Consider the following 23,638-nt stretch of genomic DNA (forward strand, 5'->3'; position numbering starts at 1 on the left):
TACTATAGAAAATATCATTGAAATTATAATAAATAAAAAATTTTAAATGTGCTTTTTGATAGAGCCAGCACTGACTGTAGACCACGTAAGAAACAAAAGTTCTACAAAACAAACCAGAAAAACAGAAGGCTATACCCCTCTCTCTCATATGTGGTTGACATAATGCTTTTTTCTCTATAGTAAACAAGAAGACAAATACATTCAAGCCACAATAAGCTTCAACCAGCGCCTGGAAGAAACGATTCTATGCTTCTGTACTTTTTTCAGTTGTTACCAAACAATACAATCGCATGTGAGGTGCCATACTTTCTCAGTTGAAAATTGTTTTAGCATGTCCACATCAAGATGCAGCAATCTTAACCAGTCCAATCGTCATCACTTCCAGTACTATCCTGAACAATATAATTATGAATTAAATTAGCAACGATCAGAAAGTCATGGCCTCCATATTTACGACAGGATAATCACTGAAGAGATCTGAACTGTTTCGACCATAATGGACAGGATTAACTGTGACATTGTTACTTCTAGTGCAAAGCATTTGCAAACAGGCATCATTTAATAAACTGATGTAATTATACCAGCCATGTCACCAAAAGTTTGTAAAATTGCATATTAGTGAAAATTCAGACCTTTGATGTGCTTGAAAATTCTTCAATGTCATCATCTTCAACCTACAAGGTTCAGCAACAACAAAAATGAGCACACCAACAAGAACATTAACCAAATTGAATTTTGGCTTACCATTACAAAACAAGATTCACCAACTTCCAATGCATTACAGATTTAACATTCCATTTTTATTTTTATTTTGGCACATGCATGCGCTCGTGTGTGTGTGTGTGTGTGTGTGTGTGTGTGAGGGAGAGAGATAGAGAGAGAGAAATAACAGTAGTATACTGGATTTATGCCATTGTGTAGATCAAAGATATCATAGTGCCAGCAATATCACCATGACCTATATATATGAAGTTATGAATCCCAGTAGGATTATCTACTGAAGATTTTTCAAATATAATCAGTTCTTTTGTGACTCTTTCAAATCTTGCATTGCAACTTTGCAATTTGCCTAATTAAAGACATGTTCACAAATGTTAGACAATCTAGCAATCTATTCTAGTTTTTAAACTGCATTAATGCAAAAACAAATTTTTTATTTGCTACATTTGGTGACTCGCTCCATGTGCCGTGCTTAATGTTTTATCTTTACAGAGTTGGTCTCTAATCTGGATAAAGGAGAAGAGTTGTGGTAGGTTGACATCCAATGGTCACACCTTTATGAATATAGATCCTAAGAACTCTTCAGTTGAGAAGTTCCTATTTGCGATACGGTGCACCAGAGCCCGTGTGTAGTGATCTATGAAGCACAGATACTTCAAAAAGGGTGACGTATCCGTATCGGATACTTATCGAATACCGATACTCCTCGGATACTCGCGGATACATATCGGATACTTCTTAAAAGTATCGGATACTTCTTAATTAATTTTTTATTAATTTTGAAGTATCGGATACTTAATTTTGAAGTATCGGATACTCGAAGTTACATATTACTTATAATATTTTGTTTAGTTCTTTCATAAGAGGAATATAGTGAGAGCTTAAGTAATAGAATTTGTCAAATTGATGTATCCTTGTTGTCTCTCTCACTTCTCTCTCACTTTCTCACTCTCTCACGTTTCTTCTCTCTGCTCTCATTCTTTTTTTGGTGTTGGCATGCAAGGATGATGTTTAATTTGCATTTGCATTTGCTTTTGCTTTTAGTTTTGGATGTTTTATGAATGTTTGAGCACTTTTAGGTTAATAGGAATCCCTCTCTTTATTTATTAATTTACTTTAAGTTTTATTTTCATGCATATTACATTATTAAAATCACACCAAAAAAAAAAAAAAATTATGAATGTATCCCTGCTATACCCGTATCATACTTTTTCAAATTTTGACATATCGCCAGATCCACATCCCCGTATCACCATATTCGTATCCGTGTTTCCTAGGCTATCATTGATGACTTAAAAAAGTATATTTGCTGAAATTTTTATTTAAGAATGGTTTTTTGGCTTTGGCTTTAGCTAAGGTCTTGTGATATTCACTGATGAAGGGGAACAAGTTGAAACTATTGACCTTGAAGACTCTTAGTTTTGTAGGAATCTTTCTTCTTTATCAAGTTGTCTTTTGCTTTAAGTTTTATTTTTATGCATACTGCATTACTAAAAATTGTTAAAATAATATTTTTTACGAACGTATCCCTGCCGTACCCGTATCCTAGTTTTTCAAATTTTGTCGTATCGCCGTATCGTATCGTATCCGTATCCGTATCCCGTATCCGTATCCGTGCTTCCTAGGTAGTGATAAATAGGCAAGGGTCAGCTAGAGCACTATCCCAAGCGACGTGCCACATTGACACCTGAATGTGGTGAGAGGGAGGCAAGGATAAGCACTTTGATGGATGAGTGTGGGAAATAAACTGCATTTGTCATTTACAAAAATAGTCACCAATCATAATGAAGCCTCCATGAGCAAAATAAGGCTGAATACCAAGTGACAGTAGTAGGAATGTGGCAATTGCTGAATTGGTTTTACATGGCTCAGTTGGTCACAAAAAATTTTAAAACTAGGGCTATCACCATTTGACCGTGCCACATCTAACCTAAAATGAATGAGCCCAAATCGGTTGTGCACGAGAAACACCACTTTCTCTAGTGCAATTCTGCAATTACTAACCTTCAATCAGGTAGGTCAAAAAAACTAAAATATTCTAACATAAAGAAAATTATTATTTCCAAAGTCAGATGATCTAAGCAATCAAAATTTGATTGCCCATAGGGAACAGTCATTTATGATTGAATTAAACTAAAACTGGCAATATTAATTACCAAAAATAAATAAAAATCCCTTCAATCTGAATAGTGTTCGTATTACAGAAGACTAAACTTGAAGTTGAACAATAAGCATTTGAAGAGGAAAATACTGCTACAAGTTCATAGATCTAAACGATCCGAATTTTCAATAAGCCACATGAGTAATTTATGATCGTCGATGCTATTGGACGACAATCTGAATCCGTTTCTACAGTAATTGGCTAAATTCATGGACCCTAACCAGGATTGACTACCATTTTACAGGCAGCAAAGATACATCAAACAACCAGCGAAGAGACTGACCAGATTTTCTGCCCTCAATCACCTTTACTTTTTTTCCGTGGACCCTCATCTTGCAAAAACACCTAGCACATAATGATATATCTAAGCCAATACAAAGAATGCAACCCACATTGGCACCCCAATGTCCCACCTTAACTAGACATTGCAACAATATGCTACAGATGAATCATGCTCAATATAAACTTCATAAAGTAGAAAAGAAAAGATATCTCACTTTTGTTTTAGTAGTCTTTTTTCCTGAAACAACATGCTTCAAATTCTGGCTGGAAGCTGGAAGATTTAAACAAATCTTGCTGGTTTGAGTATTCCAATTCCACTATTCTCATGATAAGAAAAACAATTAGAACAAGCACATACCTTTTGAAGAAGGGGACTTCCTTAGATTTCTCGGTGCCTTCTGAAATTTGAAAAGTTTTGTAAGAGATGCAGCTCAAACAGTGAGACAATAGTCGTATGTAGTATGAAGTAAAATCCACACATTATTCATCGCAAGATGATGAATCCCAATGACAATAAGGTAATGTTACTGAGGAGAAGAGTGAACACAAAGCATCCATGATACATGGCCTAATAAATCTAACAGAGGATTAAAATGATCACGCCAACCATGTGGTCTAAATTAAATGGGTTTTGATGCAATTTGGTTAAATTCTGATGTAGGGTGCAACCAAAATCCTAGGGCCAGCCATGAAATCAAAAGGAAATAAAAGATATAAACCAGAGTTGAAAATTTGGAACAAAGACTTGAAAACACAAGTTTTGGCAGTATGACAAAAAGCCAAGAAAACATGGTAACTAAAATTAACAAAGCCAAGATATGGCCATTGATCTTGAAAAGGTTCACTAAAGACCTTGGTGCAACAGCTGCCAACTAGACAGTTACAGAATTTCATCATTGGCATCGTTGATCAGGATGAAGTTTTGAAAGTGATACTCTTCGATTCACTGAAAATTTCAGAAAAAAGAGCCTTGTAGGTTTTTGAAGGCAAATCCTAGCACCCTAAGACAATGCATCAACACATAATTAAGGAAAGGTAATCCAACAAAGGACAGCAAGGAGGCGCAAATCCATTCCCCTGTCATTGCATTCTTATCTGTTAAAATCTACCATCACCTACTCCACCTACTACACCTACCACCACCTACTACACACCTACCACTACCACCTACTCCACTACATCTCCTACATAAGGAGTCCCTCACCATTTGTAATTAATAACATATATCAATCAATAATACATCAATAGATACATTAAATTTTACATGGTATCAGAGCAAGGTTAAGAACCTAGCAATTTCGTTTCACCGGCGGGCGGCAATCTCGCCTTGGCCGCCCGCCGGACAAACCCAAATTTCCTAATTTCTTCTTCCATGACAGCTTCTTCAAACGTGTTTCAGAATGATCAAACGCTCAGAGCTTCCAGTACCTTTGTAATTGACTACATCAATATATTCATGGTCCCCTCCAGGGACCTTCCCACTTGACAATCTTTTCTGCTGCTGTTCTCAGTGTTGTTGTTGTTGTTGTTGCTCCTTAATATATCTTGTCCAGAGTTGAACATATAGGAGTTCATTCCACGTGTCAGGTACACCAGGAAGGCACCAATGGCTGCAATCTTGGAATCTCAATGGTGATCGTCTCTCCTCCTCCGTGAAGTTCAGCTACGGCGGCTCTCCGAGCCCCACCCAAAGATGGGTCTGTTTCGAGACTATGGAATAAGGGGTTTTCTTGTTCTTTTGACAGCAAAGAGGTCAACTCTTCGTCTTCCCAGAACAGGTCTTGTTCCAGTAGCTGTGGAGGCTTAGGGCTAACAATATTATCACTGTAATGGCAATCTTCCTCTTCTGAATCTTAGTCCAAGCCCCAACCTGCACTCTCTTTCACACGCAGTTCCCAAAACACATCCACTATCTCACCTTTATTTTTATTATTATAAAGCACTGCCCCCTGTTGATCTCAGACTCATGACTCATTATTATGATTCTCCCTCTCTCTCTCCAACTTTCTTTATTATATATATATATATCTCTTTTTATTATACTATATTACCCAAACTCTCTCCACTTTCTCACATGGGTTTGTCCCTCTCTCTCCTCCGTTTGATTTCCAAATCAATTTCTTTTATTTATTTTTTTCCAATTCACTTTTCATCTTTTTTAAATACCCACTCTCCAATAATCTATCTTTTGTAGGGGCCCTCACCCCCACTTTATTTTGAAACCATCACACTGATGTTTTTCATATAATCCATCTCCAAATATTTTTATCTCTTTTCTTTATCCCTTGTTTTCTTTCATTTTATTTTTATTTAAAAAAAAAAAAAAAAAAACAAACAAACAAACAAAACAAAACACCCTTTTTACAAACTTGTCATTTCTTCATGCCAGGGATCAACCCCGATCAGCATTTTACACCAAAAAAAAAAAAAAAAAAAAAAAAAAAACACACAAACCAAAACACACATCCACAGGCAGGATTTTTCTTCTCTACTCTGCCGCCGGTCTCTTCTTCTTGCCTCCGTCCTGGGCAGTCCTTGCCGGTGCTGCCTCCGTGTTTCCCACTCCACTGGGCACGATCACTACTCCCTGCTCCTCCACTGCAGCATATGGCGGCCCTCCAAATCGGAACATCACGGTGGCCTTCTGCTTCAGCTCCTTATTTTCCGCCTTTAGCACACTTATCTCTGCTCGCGCATCCTTATACATGCGCTGGAGCAGAGCCAGTTGGGCGTTTAACTACTGCACCTCATTTGTCCTACTCTGCAGCCGGTGCGACAGGTTTGTGACCGCCGTCGTGGTCTCCACACATGACTTCAAAGTATACTGATTGGCCTCAATATCAGTTTGCACCGCCATTTTTTGCTCCACAGACCGCATCGGAAAGTTCAACGGAGCAAAACCAGAGGTGTTTGGTTGAGGTTCACTGGCCACCGCACTGGTTATCTCTCTTGTTGACTCGTTGAGGTCGGGAAAGAGAGTGAGTAGACCACGGGACGAAGAGGGCATATTCTGGGTAGCTGAACGGGAAGAAGAGGCCATTGTTCAGATGTTTCAGAATGCAAATATTCAGATATTTCAGAATGAAAATGTTCAGCGGTTTCAGACTGGTTTGCACAGCCTCCGCCTCAACCTTGGTTTAAATAGCCAGGGCCGATCCGCGCATCGCGCGCCACTTGACGCCAGACGACAAAACGGGCGCGCAAGCCAATGTGGTGACGCGCCTCGCCATCATGTCCGGCACATCTTTTTATGACTTGGGCTCGCCTTTTGATGGCACGCCTTTTTATGGATTGGGCACGCCTTTTGATGGCACGCCTTTTGATAGATTGGGCACACCTTTTGAGGGTGCGACTTTTTAGGGGTCCGACAAGACTCTGTAAACTGTCCCGACATTGATTTCGGTTAGCTCCTTCATGGGTCCGACAAGACTCTGTAAACTGTCCCGACATTGATTCCGGTTAGTTCCTTCATGGGTCCGACAAGACTCTGTAAACTGTCCCGACATTGATTCCGGTTAGTTTCTACAAGGGTCCGACAAGACTCTGTAAGCTGTCCCGACATTGATTCCGGTTAGCTCCTTCATGGGTCCGACAAGACTCCGTAAACTGTCCCGACATTGATTCCGGTTAGATCCTTCATGGGTCCGACAAGACTCTGTAAACTGTCCCAACATTGATTCCGGTTAGTTCCTTCATGGGTCCGACAAGACTCTGTAAACTGTCCCGACATTGATTTCGGTTAGTTTCTACAAGGGTCCAGCAAGACTCCGTAAACTGTCACAACAACTATCACAACATTGTCTGCTACAACGGTCCGACATGACCCCATAAACTGTCTTCTACATCGGTCCAACACGAGCCAGTGTCTTCTACATCGGTCTGCCATAACCATACAGTCTTCTACAACGGTCTGACACGACCATACAGTGTCTCCTATCCATTTTTTATTTTTCAGATTATTTTCTTGTTTTGTTACTCTCTCCAAACTCAAGTTGGTTAGTTCCTATCCCCCTTGAGTTTGCGGGGGGCTGTTAAAATCTACCATCACCTACTCCACCTACTACACCTACCACCACCTACTACCACCTACTACACACCTACCACTACCACCTACTACCACCTACTCCATTACATCTCCTACATAAGGAGTCCCTCACCATTTGTAATTAATAACATATATCAATCAATAATACATCAATAGATACATTAAATTTTACATTATCTAATGCTTTTGCATACAAAATCTCGAAAAACAATCAATAACCAACCTCCTTGTCCCCCTCATACCAGACCATACATAATAAGTTTATTTGTCTCATCTAAAATCCTAAATGATATTCATTATTTTCTTGAAAGTTCAAGTTGACTAGGTGGGGTAAACAATCTTACAAGAGACTCTATCACATGTAAGCCTTGAACACAAAAAATGAAAAGTAAAAATCAAAAAATGAGGATCCAAAAGAAATGAAACCGTTCTTTTCTATATCCACATTACTGGGAGCATAAACACATCCTTTGAGCATTGTATATGCAGAATTAATATGGAATGACCACCAAGTACTGGAATTATACCAAGAAAATGATGATATAAGTAAGTAAATTATATCATTTTTAAAAGTCATAATTCCTAAAATCATGATCCCACACAGAATGCAAGGCACACCCACTTCCACAACAGCATGGGATTAATGCAGGTTGAAACCACTAGTCCATACAAAAAAGGCCGTTCCAATTGTGGGTCCCTGATAGTCAATTATGTTAGGAGTGGTGGACCGGATACAGATGTAACTTTGGCATCATTTGCACAAAATGGCTGCCAGCAAGCTCAAAGCCACATTTAACAGAAGATGCTATTAATATTGTCTCATGGCAGAGTTTTGATGATGGGACTTCTACTGAATTATACAGAGGCATCATTTCAAAATTTTGATCCCCTTGCTCTCTGCACATTGAGCAAAACCTCTGCCCAAAATAGAAAGTATACTTGCATACATGGAAGACAATACAACGTAGGTTGATCGTATTTTTGTACTCTTCAGTATCTATGCAGCATTGACAAATGAGAACTTCACAATATATACATGCATGTGCATGCTCTGAATCAAAGGTTGCAATATTTCACCTTTTCCTCCACTTTCTTAAACAAGGTAGATATGGTAGTTTGAACAAGAGAACTATGATTGCTGTGAGAGACTTCCTTTGACTTTGTCACCGCCATAGCAGATTGTTGAATTTGTGTACATGCTGCAGCATCCTCGTTGTCAATGTCAAAAATGACAGGACAGGACCTTTCAGTCTGTATCTACCAATTAAGGGAATCAGTATATAATTGGTGTGTAATACCCTAGGTATTACCAAGTCATTGCATGTTAGTGTTGTTCATTTACCATATATGTTACTGTTTTATGCCACTCGTGCATGTTCTGTGCCTGCTTAAATTGTGAATATGTTACTCCTAGTAGAAAGGCTTAACGGGAGGTCAGGGTTCACTAGAGAGGACATGTCAATGACACCGGAGATGATGGGGGCAAATGGGAGAGAGATGGAGCACTCTTAGGTGAGAAAGCAAGCAAGAGACTGGAGTAATGCAGCCTGAGTATAGAGCTTAGAAGTTAGAATCCAGAGTATAGAGATGGCCTCTCAAGAAGATAATGTATGAAGAACTTGTAATGTAAGGAGTACTTCCTTCTATTTATAGAAGGTTGGTCATGTGACAATAACAAACTTCCTGAATATTTCAAGAATTTTGTCAAGTGTGTCAGAATGTATCAGAACATATCAATTTGTTAGGATTTACCTGGATCCTTGAGAATCTGTACACAAGCTCACTGGCTTGGTCTCTCTCTCAGTGGGACTGGTGGGTCCAAGGCAATAACACCCATGGGGCATCATGCCGAGCAAAACCTCTATCTCTAGCCACCAAATCACAAGATCGAGGGACCACGATGTGCACTGATGACTTCAGCATACCTAAGCCCTGCCTCATAGCTCAAGTACATAGTGTGGCACAGTACAATGGCGGCAACAATGAAGTAAGGTTAATTTGCCACCGTCAAGCACTGAGATGCGCGGTAAAACTACCATGATGATTGGGTTCATGGTATAACCTCAAGCAGTAGGACTGGCGCACACAACATGCTAGCAAGTCCTTAAATATAGCTCAGTTCTTCCAGGCTGAACACGTCAACCTCATGTCCCATAAAGGCTAACACGTGTATGTTTGTATGCTGCTGTGTAAGATCCACATCGTCCCCATGTGCACACAACACGTGGTGGTTCAAGGGATATGTGAGAACATGAAAATTAAATTCTCTCTCTTGTATGCTTGTAAAGGAACTCTTAATTAATATATGTTTAATTTAGATTAATATAATCCTAATTAACTCAATCAAGGATCTTAATAACTCAAGTTAATGTTGCTTACCATCATAAAGCCTAAGTCTGATTAAACATGATTAATTAGACTTAAGCATGGATTTATTAAGATTATGCAAGGTAATAACATAAGTGATGAATCACTTGTATTAACTATAGGTTGTTGACACCTCACGCTTAGTAGGACACTTCATTATCTGTTTGTGAGACAAATGTCTCCTTTATGCTGACAATAATATATGTAATTGATCTTAGATTATAAAAGGCAGAGACAAGAAAGGAGATCTCCCATTTGGTGGATAGAAAATTCCATGAAAATAAGAAATAAAGTGATGGAAAATGAAAGAAAATAAGAGGAAAGAAGAAGAAAAGAGAAGCAACAAAAAAAAATACTCAAAGGTCTTGGTCAGGCTTGGAATCAAGGTACGAACTTCAGTTTTAAGCTTAAATTCTTGCTAATAATCATAAAGAAATCTCTTAATCAAGGCTACCACTAATCAAGCAAGGTTAAGTCTCCAACCTCGCTTAGCCTAATTGATTGATTAGGTTTAATTAATCCAATTAAGTCTACTAATCATGCTTAATCACTAATCTCATTTAAGTTTTCACACAAATGTATAGAAATGTCAAGCAAATTAGACCATGACAATTAAGCACCATGATTAGAGAATAGAGACATATATTTACATTGCATTGCATAAAAGACTACTCCCTAACTCATGTTTCTAATCTTTGTATAATACATATCAAGTGAGCATGCAAATATAAGTTATTCAAAGAAGCAAGTATTTCTGAAACACGTCTCAAAGAACTAGCAAAGCATGCTTTCAAACATTCCATATAACAAGGGAAGAAATTTAACTATACGCATTCAAGCGTTAAAAATGAGAGATAAGCAAATCTCATGCAAACGGTAATACCTAGGGCCGTCATATGATGAAGGCTCTTTATTTTTATGATGAGACATGTGCAACTCATTTTAAATGATATAAAAATTATACTTGTGCATTATGGCCTTTCATATGTTGATCAGGAAGGAAGTTCTGCAATGACTTTCTATCAAGTCTTTTGTTCAATGAAATGAAAGAGTGGGACCAAGGTTCTGAAAAGCGGTTGCAGTCGCCGTAACGGTGGCGGTGACGCGGTTGCGGTTGACCGGAATCGTAAATTTTTTTTATTTTTCGCATAATTTGAAAAAAAACTTATCGATACGCATGTTTTTTTTCCATGATCATATTTATTGGGTTAAAAATAAATATTGATCAATTTTTGTAAATTTTTAAGTACGATCCAATATATTTCATATTTTTAAATCACTATAAACTGAGTTTTTTATGTTTTATTTTAATAATTAATGACTTTATATTATACAAAAAATCAATTACTAACTATTATATATAAGGTAAACAATGACAAAAGTAAGAGAATAAATAAGAGCCTAAATATATATATATATACATATACATATTTTAACCAAGCCAAATAGATAATGACCACACTTATTATTATTATTATTATTTTCAAATAATATATAGATAGACACACAAACAAAATGGTTTAGTGATAGCAACTGAATAGAATAACATAAGTCTTACAGTTTCAACAAATCAATAACATATTCTTCATTTTCCCTCTTCTCTCTCTATCTCTTGCTCCTCCATTTTCTCTCTTTATCTTCTCTCTTCTCTCTATCCCTCTTCCCCCATTTTCAGCTTTTTTTTGTATGTTTTTTTTGAAAGAAACAGTTTGGAACCGTTACGTAACGATGCGTAACAGGCCGTTACGGCTGTTACGTCACCGCTGCGACTGCTACGGCAGCCGCTACGACCGACACACCTGTGAATCTCAATCACACTGCAAAAGCGGCCGTAATGGGTGGCGGTAACCACCAAAACTGTTACGTAACGGCATTACGTAACGGTTGCGGCCGCTTTTTAAAACCTTGAGTGGGACATAGGCACTTGCTCTGATGAATGGTTATGGAATGCAAGTTATTCACAACTGTAAACATATGCTTCCTTTATCATATAATTGTCAGTAATTAACAAGTGCATTACACTTCCAGTTTAGTTTAGTTTAAGCCTTTGGTAGTGAGATGTAACTGGTTGGAGACGTTACATGATAAGAAGGAAAGGTCATTTGATTAACTAAGAAACCAATGAGGATAAATAACAATGAAATTAGAAGATAAATAAACATCGAATAGAACAAAATAAACCAATTAGCCAAAGCAAACATAATCGGATATTTCCAGGAGCATAATCTTTAGATAGATGTTCCATGCCACCTTTCTTGTCCTCTCCTTCAAACGTATCAACATCATTTGCAATAACATCATCTCCAGAAGAAGCTTCTGCAAAACTGAACCCAGAAAATGCATAAGAGAACTGAACCACAGAAGAAGAAGAAGAAGAAGAAGCAGGAAGAAAAAAAAAAAAAAAAAAGAAAAAGCCACTGAGATATATAATAAACAATGACACTAGTTTTTTTTTTTCCCCCTGATGAGACAACAATGGCACTCATTGTTATTCTGACTATATGAATTCACATCGTCAAATTAGTATGGCAGTCACTCAAGTATAAAAGTCAAGACAAGTACTGAAATCTTTTTCCTGCAGTTCTCTCTGAATGCCGAATTGGAGTCACATCAGGCAAATCTTCCAAATTGTTTTGACATTCAGATGAACCATCTTCTAGGTCAGTTTTGGGAGACTCTTGTTCTACATATTTCAATCCAGAATTGTTAACTCCCTGCTTAATTTCTGATGCTGCACCTGCACCACTTTTGAAATCAATCTCCGCATGATGTGCCTGGAACCAACAAAACATTGGGAAGTTTGACCATAGTACATTTAAAAATTATAAATCACATATACTACCCATAGGCAACTACTTTTCAGGTGAACTAACCTCGTGCAGCTCCTTAGGAAACTCGAGATGAGCTTCTTCTGGATTCTCATGTTTCTTCCCAATCCACCATGCATCGGAAAATACAATCTAAGAAATGAAGAAACTGAGAAACAATAACATTGACAAAAGCCATGAATGATAAAAGAAAGCATGCATAGAGGTGTTCTTAAATTATCAACCACTTTTCGGGGATTAAGGAAGTAACAGAAGGCAAGGAATAAGATTAAGGCTTATTGAAGGTTTTAGAACCAGGTTCTAAGTCAAATCTGTATGCAATATTCAACACCAGAAGGAAATAGTACGGCAATAAAAAACCAAAAATTAACCAACACCACCACCTTTATCCAATAGAAAGTTAACAAAAGAAAGTAAAACAAAACAAACTAATGATAAAAACACATATAGCATGCACAACAAAGGCTTAAAGTCATAATCTTTCCATCTCACCCACGAAATGTGAGAAAGATGCTCATAAAGCTGAGGGTTTTTTTTTTTTTTTGATAAATAAATTTTATCGCCCAAGTATCAAGAAGATGCCAAAAGAATACAAAACCAACCCCTTAAACAGGGGACCTAACCAACCAAGTCATCAGCAAAGTCTAAGAAAACAAATAAATCAGGATTCACCCTTACCAACACTCAACTATACAAAACACCCAAAAACCGAGACTCTAAAAGAGCAATCGGTTGTTCACTCCCCTGAAAAGTCCAACGATTCCACTCTAACCAAAGTAACCACATCAAACACAAAGGAACTAACGCCCAAGCTCTCCGCCGCCTCTTCCCAACTCGACCACCCCCCTAACAACGAAGAACATCCATGACCTGCTTTGGCCACACCACTCCAAACAAAGATAAAATAAGCACCCACAATTGAGAAACAACCGGACAATGAAAAAGCAAATGATCCCTGCCTCCGCATCTGCACAACACATGCAACGCCAATTAATAAAATATGATGTCGACGGATCAGATTATCAATAGTCAAGAACCTACCAAAAGCTGCCGTCCACATAAAGAAAGCCACATTCGACGAAACACCGGAAACCCACACACAATGCCACACAACCATCACCATATAATAGTCTAGTAAAACGATGAGACGAAAAAAACACCTTTAGCACTTGGAACTCCCCAAACCAAATCATCCTCTCCCTCCTACCCAACCTTAACCCCATATAAAAAGGTCAACAAATTCATCAATTGCCCAACCTCCCAATCCTAAGTTTGCCATCGAAGCGTAATATTCCAAACCAACCCCTTACCACCTCCACCTAAATAAGAAGCTACCATCACATCAGGATCCATCACCAGCAGGAAGATTAAAGAAAAACGCTCCTGTAGAATAATCTCCCCACACCACCGACCCTTCCAAAACTGCACACGTTCTCCATTGCCCACTCGAAACTGGACTTGTTCCCAAAAACCTAACCTACCCAACTAAATCCCCTTCCACAACCCAAACCCATGGGAACCCCCCACCTTCCTAGTACACCATTCTCCCCTCCCCAACCCATAGTTAGAAGCAACCACCCTCCACCACAATTAACCTTGTTCCTTGGAAAACCTCCACAACCACTTCCCCAACAAAGCCAAATTAAACTTACATAGCCTTCGCACTCCCAATCCCCCATCCTTCTTACAGCAAAATTTGCTCTCAATTAACGAAATGATACTGAAACTCTCCGCCATCACTCTCCCACAGAAAATCTCGCTACAACTTCTCCAACCGACGAGCCACCGACATAGGAATGACATGTACTGACATGAAATAAGTCAGAATACTACCCAACACACTCTTCACCAAAGTTAGCCTCCTACCCTTAGATAGATATTGCCTCTTCCACCCTACCAACTGATGTTGAACCCTTTCCAACACCCCATCCCACACCCCCTTCACGTTGTAAGGAGCCCCCAAAGGCAACCCCAAATAAGACACTGACAAATGAGACACCTTGCATCCCAAAATGGCCGCCAAAGTCGAAAGTTGAACAACCTCTCCTACCGGAATTAATTCTAACTTCGCCAAGTTCACCTTCAGACCCAAGACCGCCTCAAAGCATAGCAAAACACATCGCAAATTGCGTAACTGCTCTGGATCAGCCCCATAGAAATTCAAAGCATCATCAGCGTACAAAAGGTAAGAAACACCAACCCCATCTGCTACAAAAAAATCCTCCAACAAACCTTGCACCACTCGAGACAACAATCGACTTAGCGCCTCCATGACAAGAATGAACAACAAAAGATACAATGGATCCCCCTGCCGCAAACCTCAAAACGTCTGGAAGTAACCCGCCGACGTCCCATTCACCAATATAGACATCCGCACCGTCGAAATACAGAACCAAATCCATTGTCTCCACCTTTCTCCAAAACCCATCCGCTTCATAATAGACATCAAAAGTCCCAACTAACGTTATCATAAGCCTTCTCAATATCCAACTTACAAATTATGCCCAACTGCCCTTCTTGCAAATGAGAATCAACACACTCCTTGGCCACTAAAACCGCATCCAAAATCTGACGACCGCCCACAAAAGCATTATGGGCTTTCGATACTACCTCCCCCACCTGCAACCAAAGCCTATTGGCCAAAACTTTCACCAATAGCTTGTATACACTCCCCCGACAAACTAATTGGCCGAAACTGGCAAATATCCTCAGTCCCTCCCACCTTAGGGATCAAAGCAATAAAAGTCGCATTGAAACTCTCCCCTAAACTAGCCATCTAATAGAACTACGCCATCACTGCCATCACATCCCTCTTTATGACCTCCCAACAATGTTGGAAAAAAGCCTTAGTAAATCCATCCGGACCCCGGATCCTTATTTCCACTCATCCCTTTCAAAGCACCCACCACCTTCTCTTTAGAAAACGGTTGCCCCAACACATCAGAATCCGAAATCACCCCAAACTCCACACCATCAACCCCCGGACACCACCCCTCCTCTTGCCTCCTGAACAAATGCTCATAAAACCCGACAATTCCCGCTCGAACCTCCTCCTCTTCTGTCAACTCCACCACATCAACCCAAATCTTCCCAGTCTGATTCAGCCTCCAATGCACATTTTCCATCTGATGGAAAAACTTTGTATTACGGTCCCCTTCCTTTAAGCCAACACCTCCGCCTTTTGCCCATCCAAATGACCAAAAACTTCCTTATTCCAGTGCTTCAAGTCTGCCTTTAGCAACTTTAACTTGTACGCCAACATACGACTTAGAGATCCGGACACAACATAGCTCTCCCACCATCGCTTCACCCTATCAGCAAACCCATCTGAACAGAGCCACATGTTCTCAAAACAAAAAGGCGACGGGCCCCTCCGAATACCCCTACCATCCAATAGAATCGGCCAATGGTAAAAAATCAGCCTAGGTAACCGACGCTGAACCGCCCCTAAAAAATGCTTCTCCCATTCTCCTAAAGCTGAGATTTATCCTAAAAAAGTTGGGCACTACCACAATCAGGGTGGAAAATTGAATGTTGCAAGCAAAGATGGGGACGAGGTCCAGTTTAAGCACCAATATAGGGTTTGGAGTGGGACAGGATTTGGTTGCCCACCCTCTTAAAAATGAAGTTAATGTAGACCAATCAATGGTGCCTGGTGTTGGTTATGCTACATTCAAATACGTGGGCTAAGGCTATAACCTTAAGGTTTACGAAGAAAGAGGCAAGGTTATGGATTGAGAAATAATTTAGCCTTGAATTAGCTGAGGCTTAGTGCATTTTAGGATCAGAAATAAAAAAACAACTTGTTGAATTTTTTGAAGTTTGGACTGGCATGGTCTAACAAGGTATTTAGGCAATTATGATAAAGATCACTGTATGGATTAGGACTGAAGGATCAAATAGTTAGGCTTTGTGGATGAATACAGGGTCTTAGAAGGGTTGGTTGTGATTGTAGATGTCAAAATTGTGAAAATTAAATTTAAGAATAAGAATAAGGCCTCGTTTGGGAACAAGCTATTTTAATAACTTTTTGACTTTTTAGCTAAAATATGAGGTAAAAAAACTAGTATGTTTGGAATGAATTTTTGATTTTTTACGAAAATATGTGCAAAAAGTAGAGAGAAAAGGGAATCTTTGACTTTTTGGTATAAGTTATAGGCTTTTTGTTTTTTTAGTAACTTTTTGACTTTTAGACTAAAACTGTTGCATGCCAAACGAAGCCTAAAAGAATAGAATGTGTTAGCAAAAGTTTGGTTAAGTCAAATTGACAGATAAAACACTTTTTACTTTAACAAAAAAAAGTTGAGTTCTATGCCTTAAACAGATTAAGGATTTCTTTGGAGGTGATCAAATAAAGAAGAAAATTATAGAAACATAACTGAATTTGTATTAATCAAGTCAAATGTCACTTGCTACAAGTTACATGAACTTCAAACAAAACAAAGAACTGAAAAATACAATGATCGACAGAGAAAAAGGGGGTTGGGAGAAGCTATCACTGATCTACTCCTAGAATTGCTAAATTGACTACTCCTAACTAGAAGCTACGCCTAATATCACGATAGGCATCAATAAAACTATCAAGTAGCTTCCTTCAAACACTAATAGGAAGTTACATATGTTACCTCTAGTTTCCAAGCCCTATGTTCTTCCAATTGCGCCATGATACCATGACCCACATTGCTAGTTACCTCCTGCGCAAGCTTAGGAACACTAATACTAATAATAATAATAATAATAATAATAATAATAATAATAATAATAATAATCGGCATAATTATTTAAAATGATAATTTATGGTCTAATTTGACAAACCACAATCGACTAGCCACAATTAATAAAATTAGATTTGGCAACAACTGATAGGCCACAATCAACTAAAATAAACTTGCCATAATCAACAAGGCACAATCGACAAAAAAATAATTTTTGGTGCCAACAAAATGGAAACATTATAATCACTCTAAGGCCTTCTAAGAGTCCCACCTAGAAGAAAAAAATGGTATGATCATTGAAAAAATAATAAACCTTTGCAAAGAAATATTATTGATCAATTTGTCTAATTGTCTTTACAAAAATTTGCTTGTATAGAATCATGTTACCTTTCCCACTAAGAAAAGGATCTCCTAAATCCTACTAAACAAGAATTTCCTTAACTAATTAAGACTAAACTACTTCAAAACAAGTATGGGAATGAAAAAAAGCTCATAACAAACAACCTAAATAAACCTGGGCACTAAATCAAATTACATAAATGCACCTAATCTGCAAATTTACAAAATGCCCCTACTTTGATAAATCTGAAGTTTCTCGAATCCAAAGAATTGTTTGGGTTTAACCAATCCCCTTAAAAACAGCAACCCCCCCCACCCACCCAAAACTCCACATGATGTAATAACCAAAGGTGGGACCCATTGGTCCACCAACCCCCACATGATGTGATAACCAAAGGTGGGACCCATTGGTCCATGGGTGGGGCCCACAATGTTGTTTTCCTTTCTCCTCCTTTTCCAAGAATAAAACTGTTAAGGTGTAGGTCCCCATCCCATCACAAGTGTATCAATTATGCTACTTCAATGTGTTTGATGTGTGGCTACATAAAGAAGTCTTGCATCCATTGAAATGTGGGATAAAGAGTATATGACAAGCATGGGATTTAGTACAACGAACAATGTGATTTCCATCAATCTTTTCTAATGAAACCAATGGCCTGTTGAAGTATAGAGGAGGCACGAAGCATCCCACCCACTGTAAAGCAAGTTCCATTCCCTTCCTTTGCCTACGGCTCAAAAGCAGTTGTGTTTCTTTGTGGATGTGTGGGTGATCTAAAATTTGCCATGTGGGACTCAATTAGCAATATTCTGGCTGTGAAAACAATCACTCTTTGAATACATTATAACCCGGGTGGAACCCTCCCAATTAATCAGAATTTATGCCCTGCCTCTTTAAGTTTCGGCGTTGGGTGGAGTAATTATTAACTAAATAGAAGTAGGGAAGGGGTAACACATATCAACCCAGCCCATTTCCATTTTTATCGTAAAAGTATGTATCTAAAAAGTAAAAGATAAATAAAAAATACTAAAATATTAAAAAATAAGTTCACTTGTGTTGTGGTTGATTGGGTATTTAGAAAGTGATTTGGAAAGGGAAAAGGAAAATATAGATAAAATGTAAATAAAATAACTTATATTTTTCCTAATTTTACATGTTTATTCTCTTTTTCTTTCCAAATCTCTCTTCAAATTCTCAACCAAACAATGGCGTTAAAGACAAACGAAAGCATACCATGGTATCGAAATAGTCCTCACACATGACATTCTTGCCACTTCTAGAGAACTGCAAGGTCAGGTATCTGTTCTTTGGATAAACAATAGTCCCAAACAACTTCATTTGACCCTATACATTCCATCGAATAATAATTTTGAGTTTAATAAACTTGTGCAGGCAGGCAGGATTTTAGGGGGTATTGTATTGAGTATTGATTGAGCAAGTGTAAAATTGATGGACAGAAAGAAGAAATGGGAATGGAGTCGAAACCTACCTGAGGGAAATCGAGGTAGAGAATGGGATTTTTGGTGCCGAGGTCCTTGAGCTCGCCTATCTTGCCGCCGGAGATGGGGGAGAGGAGTCCGGGGAAGGAGAAGAGGAACCTGTTCTTGCGGTGGGACTTCCTGAGGATGTCTCTGCCGTGGTGCTTGCTTACAGTCTTCGATGGGCTCAGCAGCCTCGTCGTCAACACCTTCGCTGGCGCCTCCGATATAATCCCCTTATCAAACGCCACTCTCTTCCTTCTCTTCCGCTCTTCTGCTTCTGGATTCGCCTCCCTCCCCCCCGCCCCCCCTGCATTTTCCTTCTTTCCACCACCTCCAACCATTCTCTCTCTGTCTCTCTCTCCCCCTCCCTATCAAGGTTTATAACATTTATTTCTATTTTCTTTTAAGATAATAAATTAATATTTAATTTTTTTTTTTTTATCACACGAACCTTTTGACTACATCTAAAAAATCACCTATTTTTTCAAAAAAAATTATCCTTTAATAATTTTATTTTATTTTATTTTATTTTTTCAATTCATCTTATCAAACCGAATCTAAGACATATATATACTTTTTTAAAAAAATAAAAAATTCAAAATAAGCAACAAAAATTTACTTTTTTTGTTTATTTTTATCTTTATTGATTTTTTTTTTAAAAATTTTAGAAAAAAAATTATAATTTTTCGATTCGTTTTGCCGGGTTGGATTTAGAAACTTAAAGATTTTTGAAAAAATAATTTTTTTTTTACTAAAGACGAAATAAATCAAAAAAAAAGGGCAAATTACATATACCCCTCGAGGTTTGGCTAAATTACAAATACCCCCCTGAGGTTTGAGAAATTACAAATTCCCCCCTGAATGCTATATTTGCATAACAAATTAGGGGGTAATTTGTTATGAAATTTAAACCTCAGAGGGCAAATTGTTATGAAAATACAAATCTCAGGAGGCGGGATGTAATTTCTGAAACCTCAGGGGGATATCTGTAATTTAGCCAAACCTCAAGGGTGGTATATGCAATTTGCCCAAAAAAAAAACGTAGATTCCAAATCAACAATAGTTAGGCCATTTCTAATCCAACGCTAATATTTCATCAAATTTAAATTTAATTAAAAAAAACTCACATTTTACTGTTTTAACCCAGCACCAAATGTTTCATTAAATTTAAGATTTCTCAATTTTTTTATCAAATTGAAAATGAATGTCCCTTTCATCAAAGCACTGTTCATAACCGCTAAAGCTGTAGGTCATTTTTACTACCAGACCCCTCGGATGATCACCTTCTTGCAAAAATTTGTAAAAAAATTACACTAGCCGGTTGACTGGCCCGATATTTGCCCGGTCAACCAGTGTTTTGATGAAAATCTGCTAGAGCGCGTGATATTAAATGGAGTTTTTACTCAAATTTAGTAGAAAAAAAAAAAGAAAAAAGATATAACGTTGGAGATGCTCTTAAGATAAATATTTTTGACAAGGTTTTTTTAAAACTGTCTCATTGAAGTGTTAGTTGAATGACAGGAATTTTAATGGAAATGGAGATTTCATTACCAGAAATAAAATGATTATGTCAATATGATTCAATCATTTGATTTCCTTATAAGTTTTTGATGAAAAATTAACAAAATTATAAATATTATAGGCTAAATTATTAAAATTATAAAATTATTGTTGTACGGAGAGTAAATATTCTTCACTTCTGTATTCCTTGCCTTTGTATTTGTTTCACTCCAAACGGCGTTGTTTCTCCTACAAACAGAATAGAGGTGAGTTAAATGGCGTATGTCTTGCTGAAAAACCCCTTCGATAGTTTAGTTAGCACCCTCAGAGAATATATGAGAATGAGAGATTTTTCTGACTCAATATTGCTTACCTTCAAGAATGAACTTACAGGTCTTATATAAATAACTTGTCCCACTTATCCTTATGGTGCACATTATTTCCATTGTATTTGGGCGAGGACATTTTGCCCATTAATTCTCTTACACGCGTGCACTTGTCAGAAGTAGACAACCTGACAAACAACAATAATTTGGGCAGCACGCAATTTATCCTCCACGTGGTACTGGACCAAGAGAGGCACTCAACTGAGTTATCCCCAGCTGTGATTGAACCTGCACAGCTTGGCCTAACCCAGACTGGTTCTATCAGTCCAAGCTAAACCTGGCCGGTTAGCCTCGCAAGGTTTTCACAACTTGGCCGAGCATGTTTAGCTCAGTCAGGCTACTTTCATTTGTGGTCAGGTCACACTCCACGCGGCCATACAGCTCGATCCAACCTCACAGCTCGGTAAGGATTTGTGCGCATCTCTTTCAGTTCGGCCAATCTTTATTGGCTTTGCTTGGCCAATCATGGATTGACGATCTTAGCTTGGACCTTTTTGTTCGGCACAATTCCCCTCACTAAGAGGTAGCTTGGCCCATTCTATTCGACGGAAATTTCCTCTCTTAATTGCCTTTTAATCCCATCTGCTACAACATGATTGGGATTGTAACACCCTCAAATAATAACATTAAACCCATCAAATAAGACATGCATTTACATTTAAACAAACCGCATTCCTTTATTCATTCGAATTCCATTACAAAAGTATTACATGTTAACATCATAACAAAATGCCCTACAGGCTTACAGCTTTCCAAGTTAACACTTGGTTACAACAAAAGAGTTCTAACTCGATTACACATTAAGCCCTGGGCTTGAAGTTACATGTAATACATCAAAAGTTAAGCGACAAAAGTATGTTCGCCACTAGCCTCCCAGCTAAGTCCTTGGAGGTGGCATGCTCCCTGCACCTGAAAATGATATTCCCATATAGGGTGAGCCACAACCCAGTAGAAATACACTAAACCAACCATGGACAATGACTAAAATATTAGCAATTGATAGATGGTCAACACTGATACAATCACATAAATCACAAAATTTATGTCAACGACTTACAAGTCCCAATTACTTTTCATTTTCCCTTTAACAACAGATAAGCATAAAAACTATATCCACATTCTCAACAGATATGTATAACAACAATATCCTCAGATAAGCATATAAGCTTGTAACAAGCCCGCGGGGGGACCTCGCTACAGCTCGAACTCGACTTTCGCAGTCACGGTTCTAAATCTGAACCAAAGAGTCCAAATCCGGCAAATCGTTTTAGGAAAACTGATTTTTGAAAGAAGTGCCAAACATGGACTGCTTTGCCAGATACAGAGTCGCCACCTAAATATTTTATTTTGGGAAATTTAGGAAACCCTGACTCGGTGCCAAAAGGCCACGTGTCCGTCATCACCAAAGTTGCCTCGGCTCGGGAACTTGGGTACGATTGGGGAAGGTCACTTCGTGAGCACCCCCGCTCGCCCGGTCATAGACCGACCTCTACTAACCATGATATCCGATTTTGAAAACGTTGTGAGTTCTTATACCGGTTATTAGCCTAGGTTACTATGTAATGCGCACAGCATATAAGTATAGACCGGGTCGCCCGAATTGGAACAAAACATTTCATGTTTGCCTTTTTTGAAAGAGGTTTTGCTACCCGCAGGTAGGCTTGAAACATTTGATGATTTACTCCAATTCAGATAACCCGACCTTCACCCACAGGCATTCAGGCAGTTATATCATATAAGCACATAGCCTCATGGTAAGCATGCTATCATGGCATTCACTCACACGCATGCAAGGATGCTAAAGCATAAAACTCACCGAGTACTCCAAGCCAAAATAGAAACTATATTAGAAATCATGCATGATCCTAAGTGTACAGAAATGCCTAATGCAACACATGCAAAATGCAACTATAGCAGGCTCGGTTATTCTAAGATGGCATATGGAATGCTATAACTACCATGTATTCAATTTGGAATTGAAAGTACAATGCAGTTAGTATGATGCGCCGAGCCCGATGCATGCAATACAGATGAATGATGCAAACATGCTGTCATACTGTATGCTAATTGAAATATGCCCTAATCTAACCATCAAAAGCGGATAAATAAAAGGGAGAAAGACGTGGGGTTGGAAGACATACATCACACTCACCCACACTTATTACAGTTGTGCCCTCACTCGGAGGGTCCAAATAAATAATACAGTCCAAATATTACAGTCCCGAAAATATTACAAGATTCTTAATTAATTAATGAATTAACTAAGAAAACAAGTAAAACTGGCGTGCAAGCCAGGGACTGCCTTGCTTCTGATGGATGATGCATGTCCGGATTGTCTTGCGCGAAAATCCACCGGAATGCCCCGATTAGCCTCTATTTACACCTGTTCTTGAAATGCGTGCCAAGTTCCAAAAAGTTGCTGATTCCTCGTTTTGCTGCAACAGAGAGCAGAAAAGGGGCATAGCAATGTATTTGCACAAATATATGCATGTCTCGATCCTCGTGCCACCAATCACGCATACCGAGGCATGATGGCCGAGGAGTCGAAATGCACAACTCAATATAGGATGAATGCACATGAAACTACAGCTAAAACCTAACTCCATCATGGTTAATCTGGAGTGTCGGTGACTGGGGAATTGAGACACATTCCGTCACTCGGAGTACGAAATGTACCTCGTTTCCCGCGCCCGGGCTAACTCCTATTCCGAGCACGATGCAATATGCATGATATGCATGAAATGCAACTAAGATGCAATCCTAACATACACAATGCTATGAAAATGAGATGCCTCGAAATGCGTGCACGCGGGCAC

General features: G+C 38.5%; 1 protein-coding gene across 7 annotated transcripts; it reads right to left on the reverse strand.

Annotated features, from left to right (window-relative positions):
* LOC114318131 (DNA-binding protein RHL1) lies at positions 1-19,318 on the reverse strand. 7 transcript variants are annotated; one of them, XR_014358095.1, is made up of 12 exons: positions 18,945-19,303; positions 18,689-18,799; positions 17,029-17,106; positions 12,449-12,535; positions 12,138-12,349; positions 11,786-11,899; positions 8,286-8,460; positions 3,522-3,558; positions 3,379-3,434; positions 3,165-3,226; positions 633-674; positions 316-392 (listed from the first exon to the last, which is right to left on the reverse strand). XR_014358095.1 is itself a non-coding variant. In XM_082911807.1 (11 exons), the coding sequence occupies exons 1-11, from the start codon at positions 19,275-19,277 to the stop codon at positions 357-359; spliced, it is 1,275 nt and encodes a 424-aa protein (XP_082767933.1). In that variant the 5' UTR covers positions 19,278-19,303; the 3' UTR covers positions 1-356. The 7 variants fall into 7 exon arrangements, 5 of the variants coding, with proteins under 5 accessions (XP_082767933.1, XP_082767932.1, XP_082767931.1 ...); XR_014358094.1 differs by having other exon boundaries at positions 321-392; positions 3,522-3,561; XM_082911807.1 differs by lacking the exon at positions 3,165-3,226 and having other exon boundaries at positions 1-392; positions 3,522-3,561; positions 17,029-17,097.
* Between the last annotated feature and the right edge of the window lie 4,320 nt (positions 19,319-23,638).

This window comes from Camellia sinensis, unplaced genomic scaffold (genome assembly GCF_055761805.1).
Source record: "Camellia sinensis isolate YWXY unplaced genomic scaffold, ASM5576180v1 Unanchor13, whole genome shotgun sequence".
Lineage (NCBI taxonomy): Eukaryota > Viridiplantae > Streptophyta > Magnoliopsida > Ericales > Theaceae > Camellia > Camellia sinensis.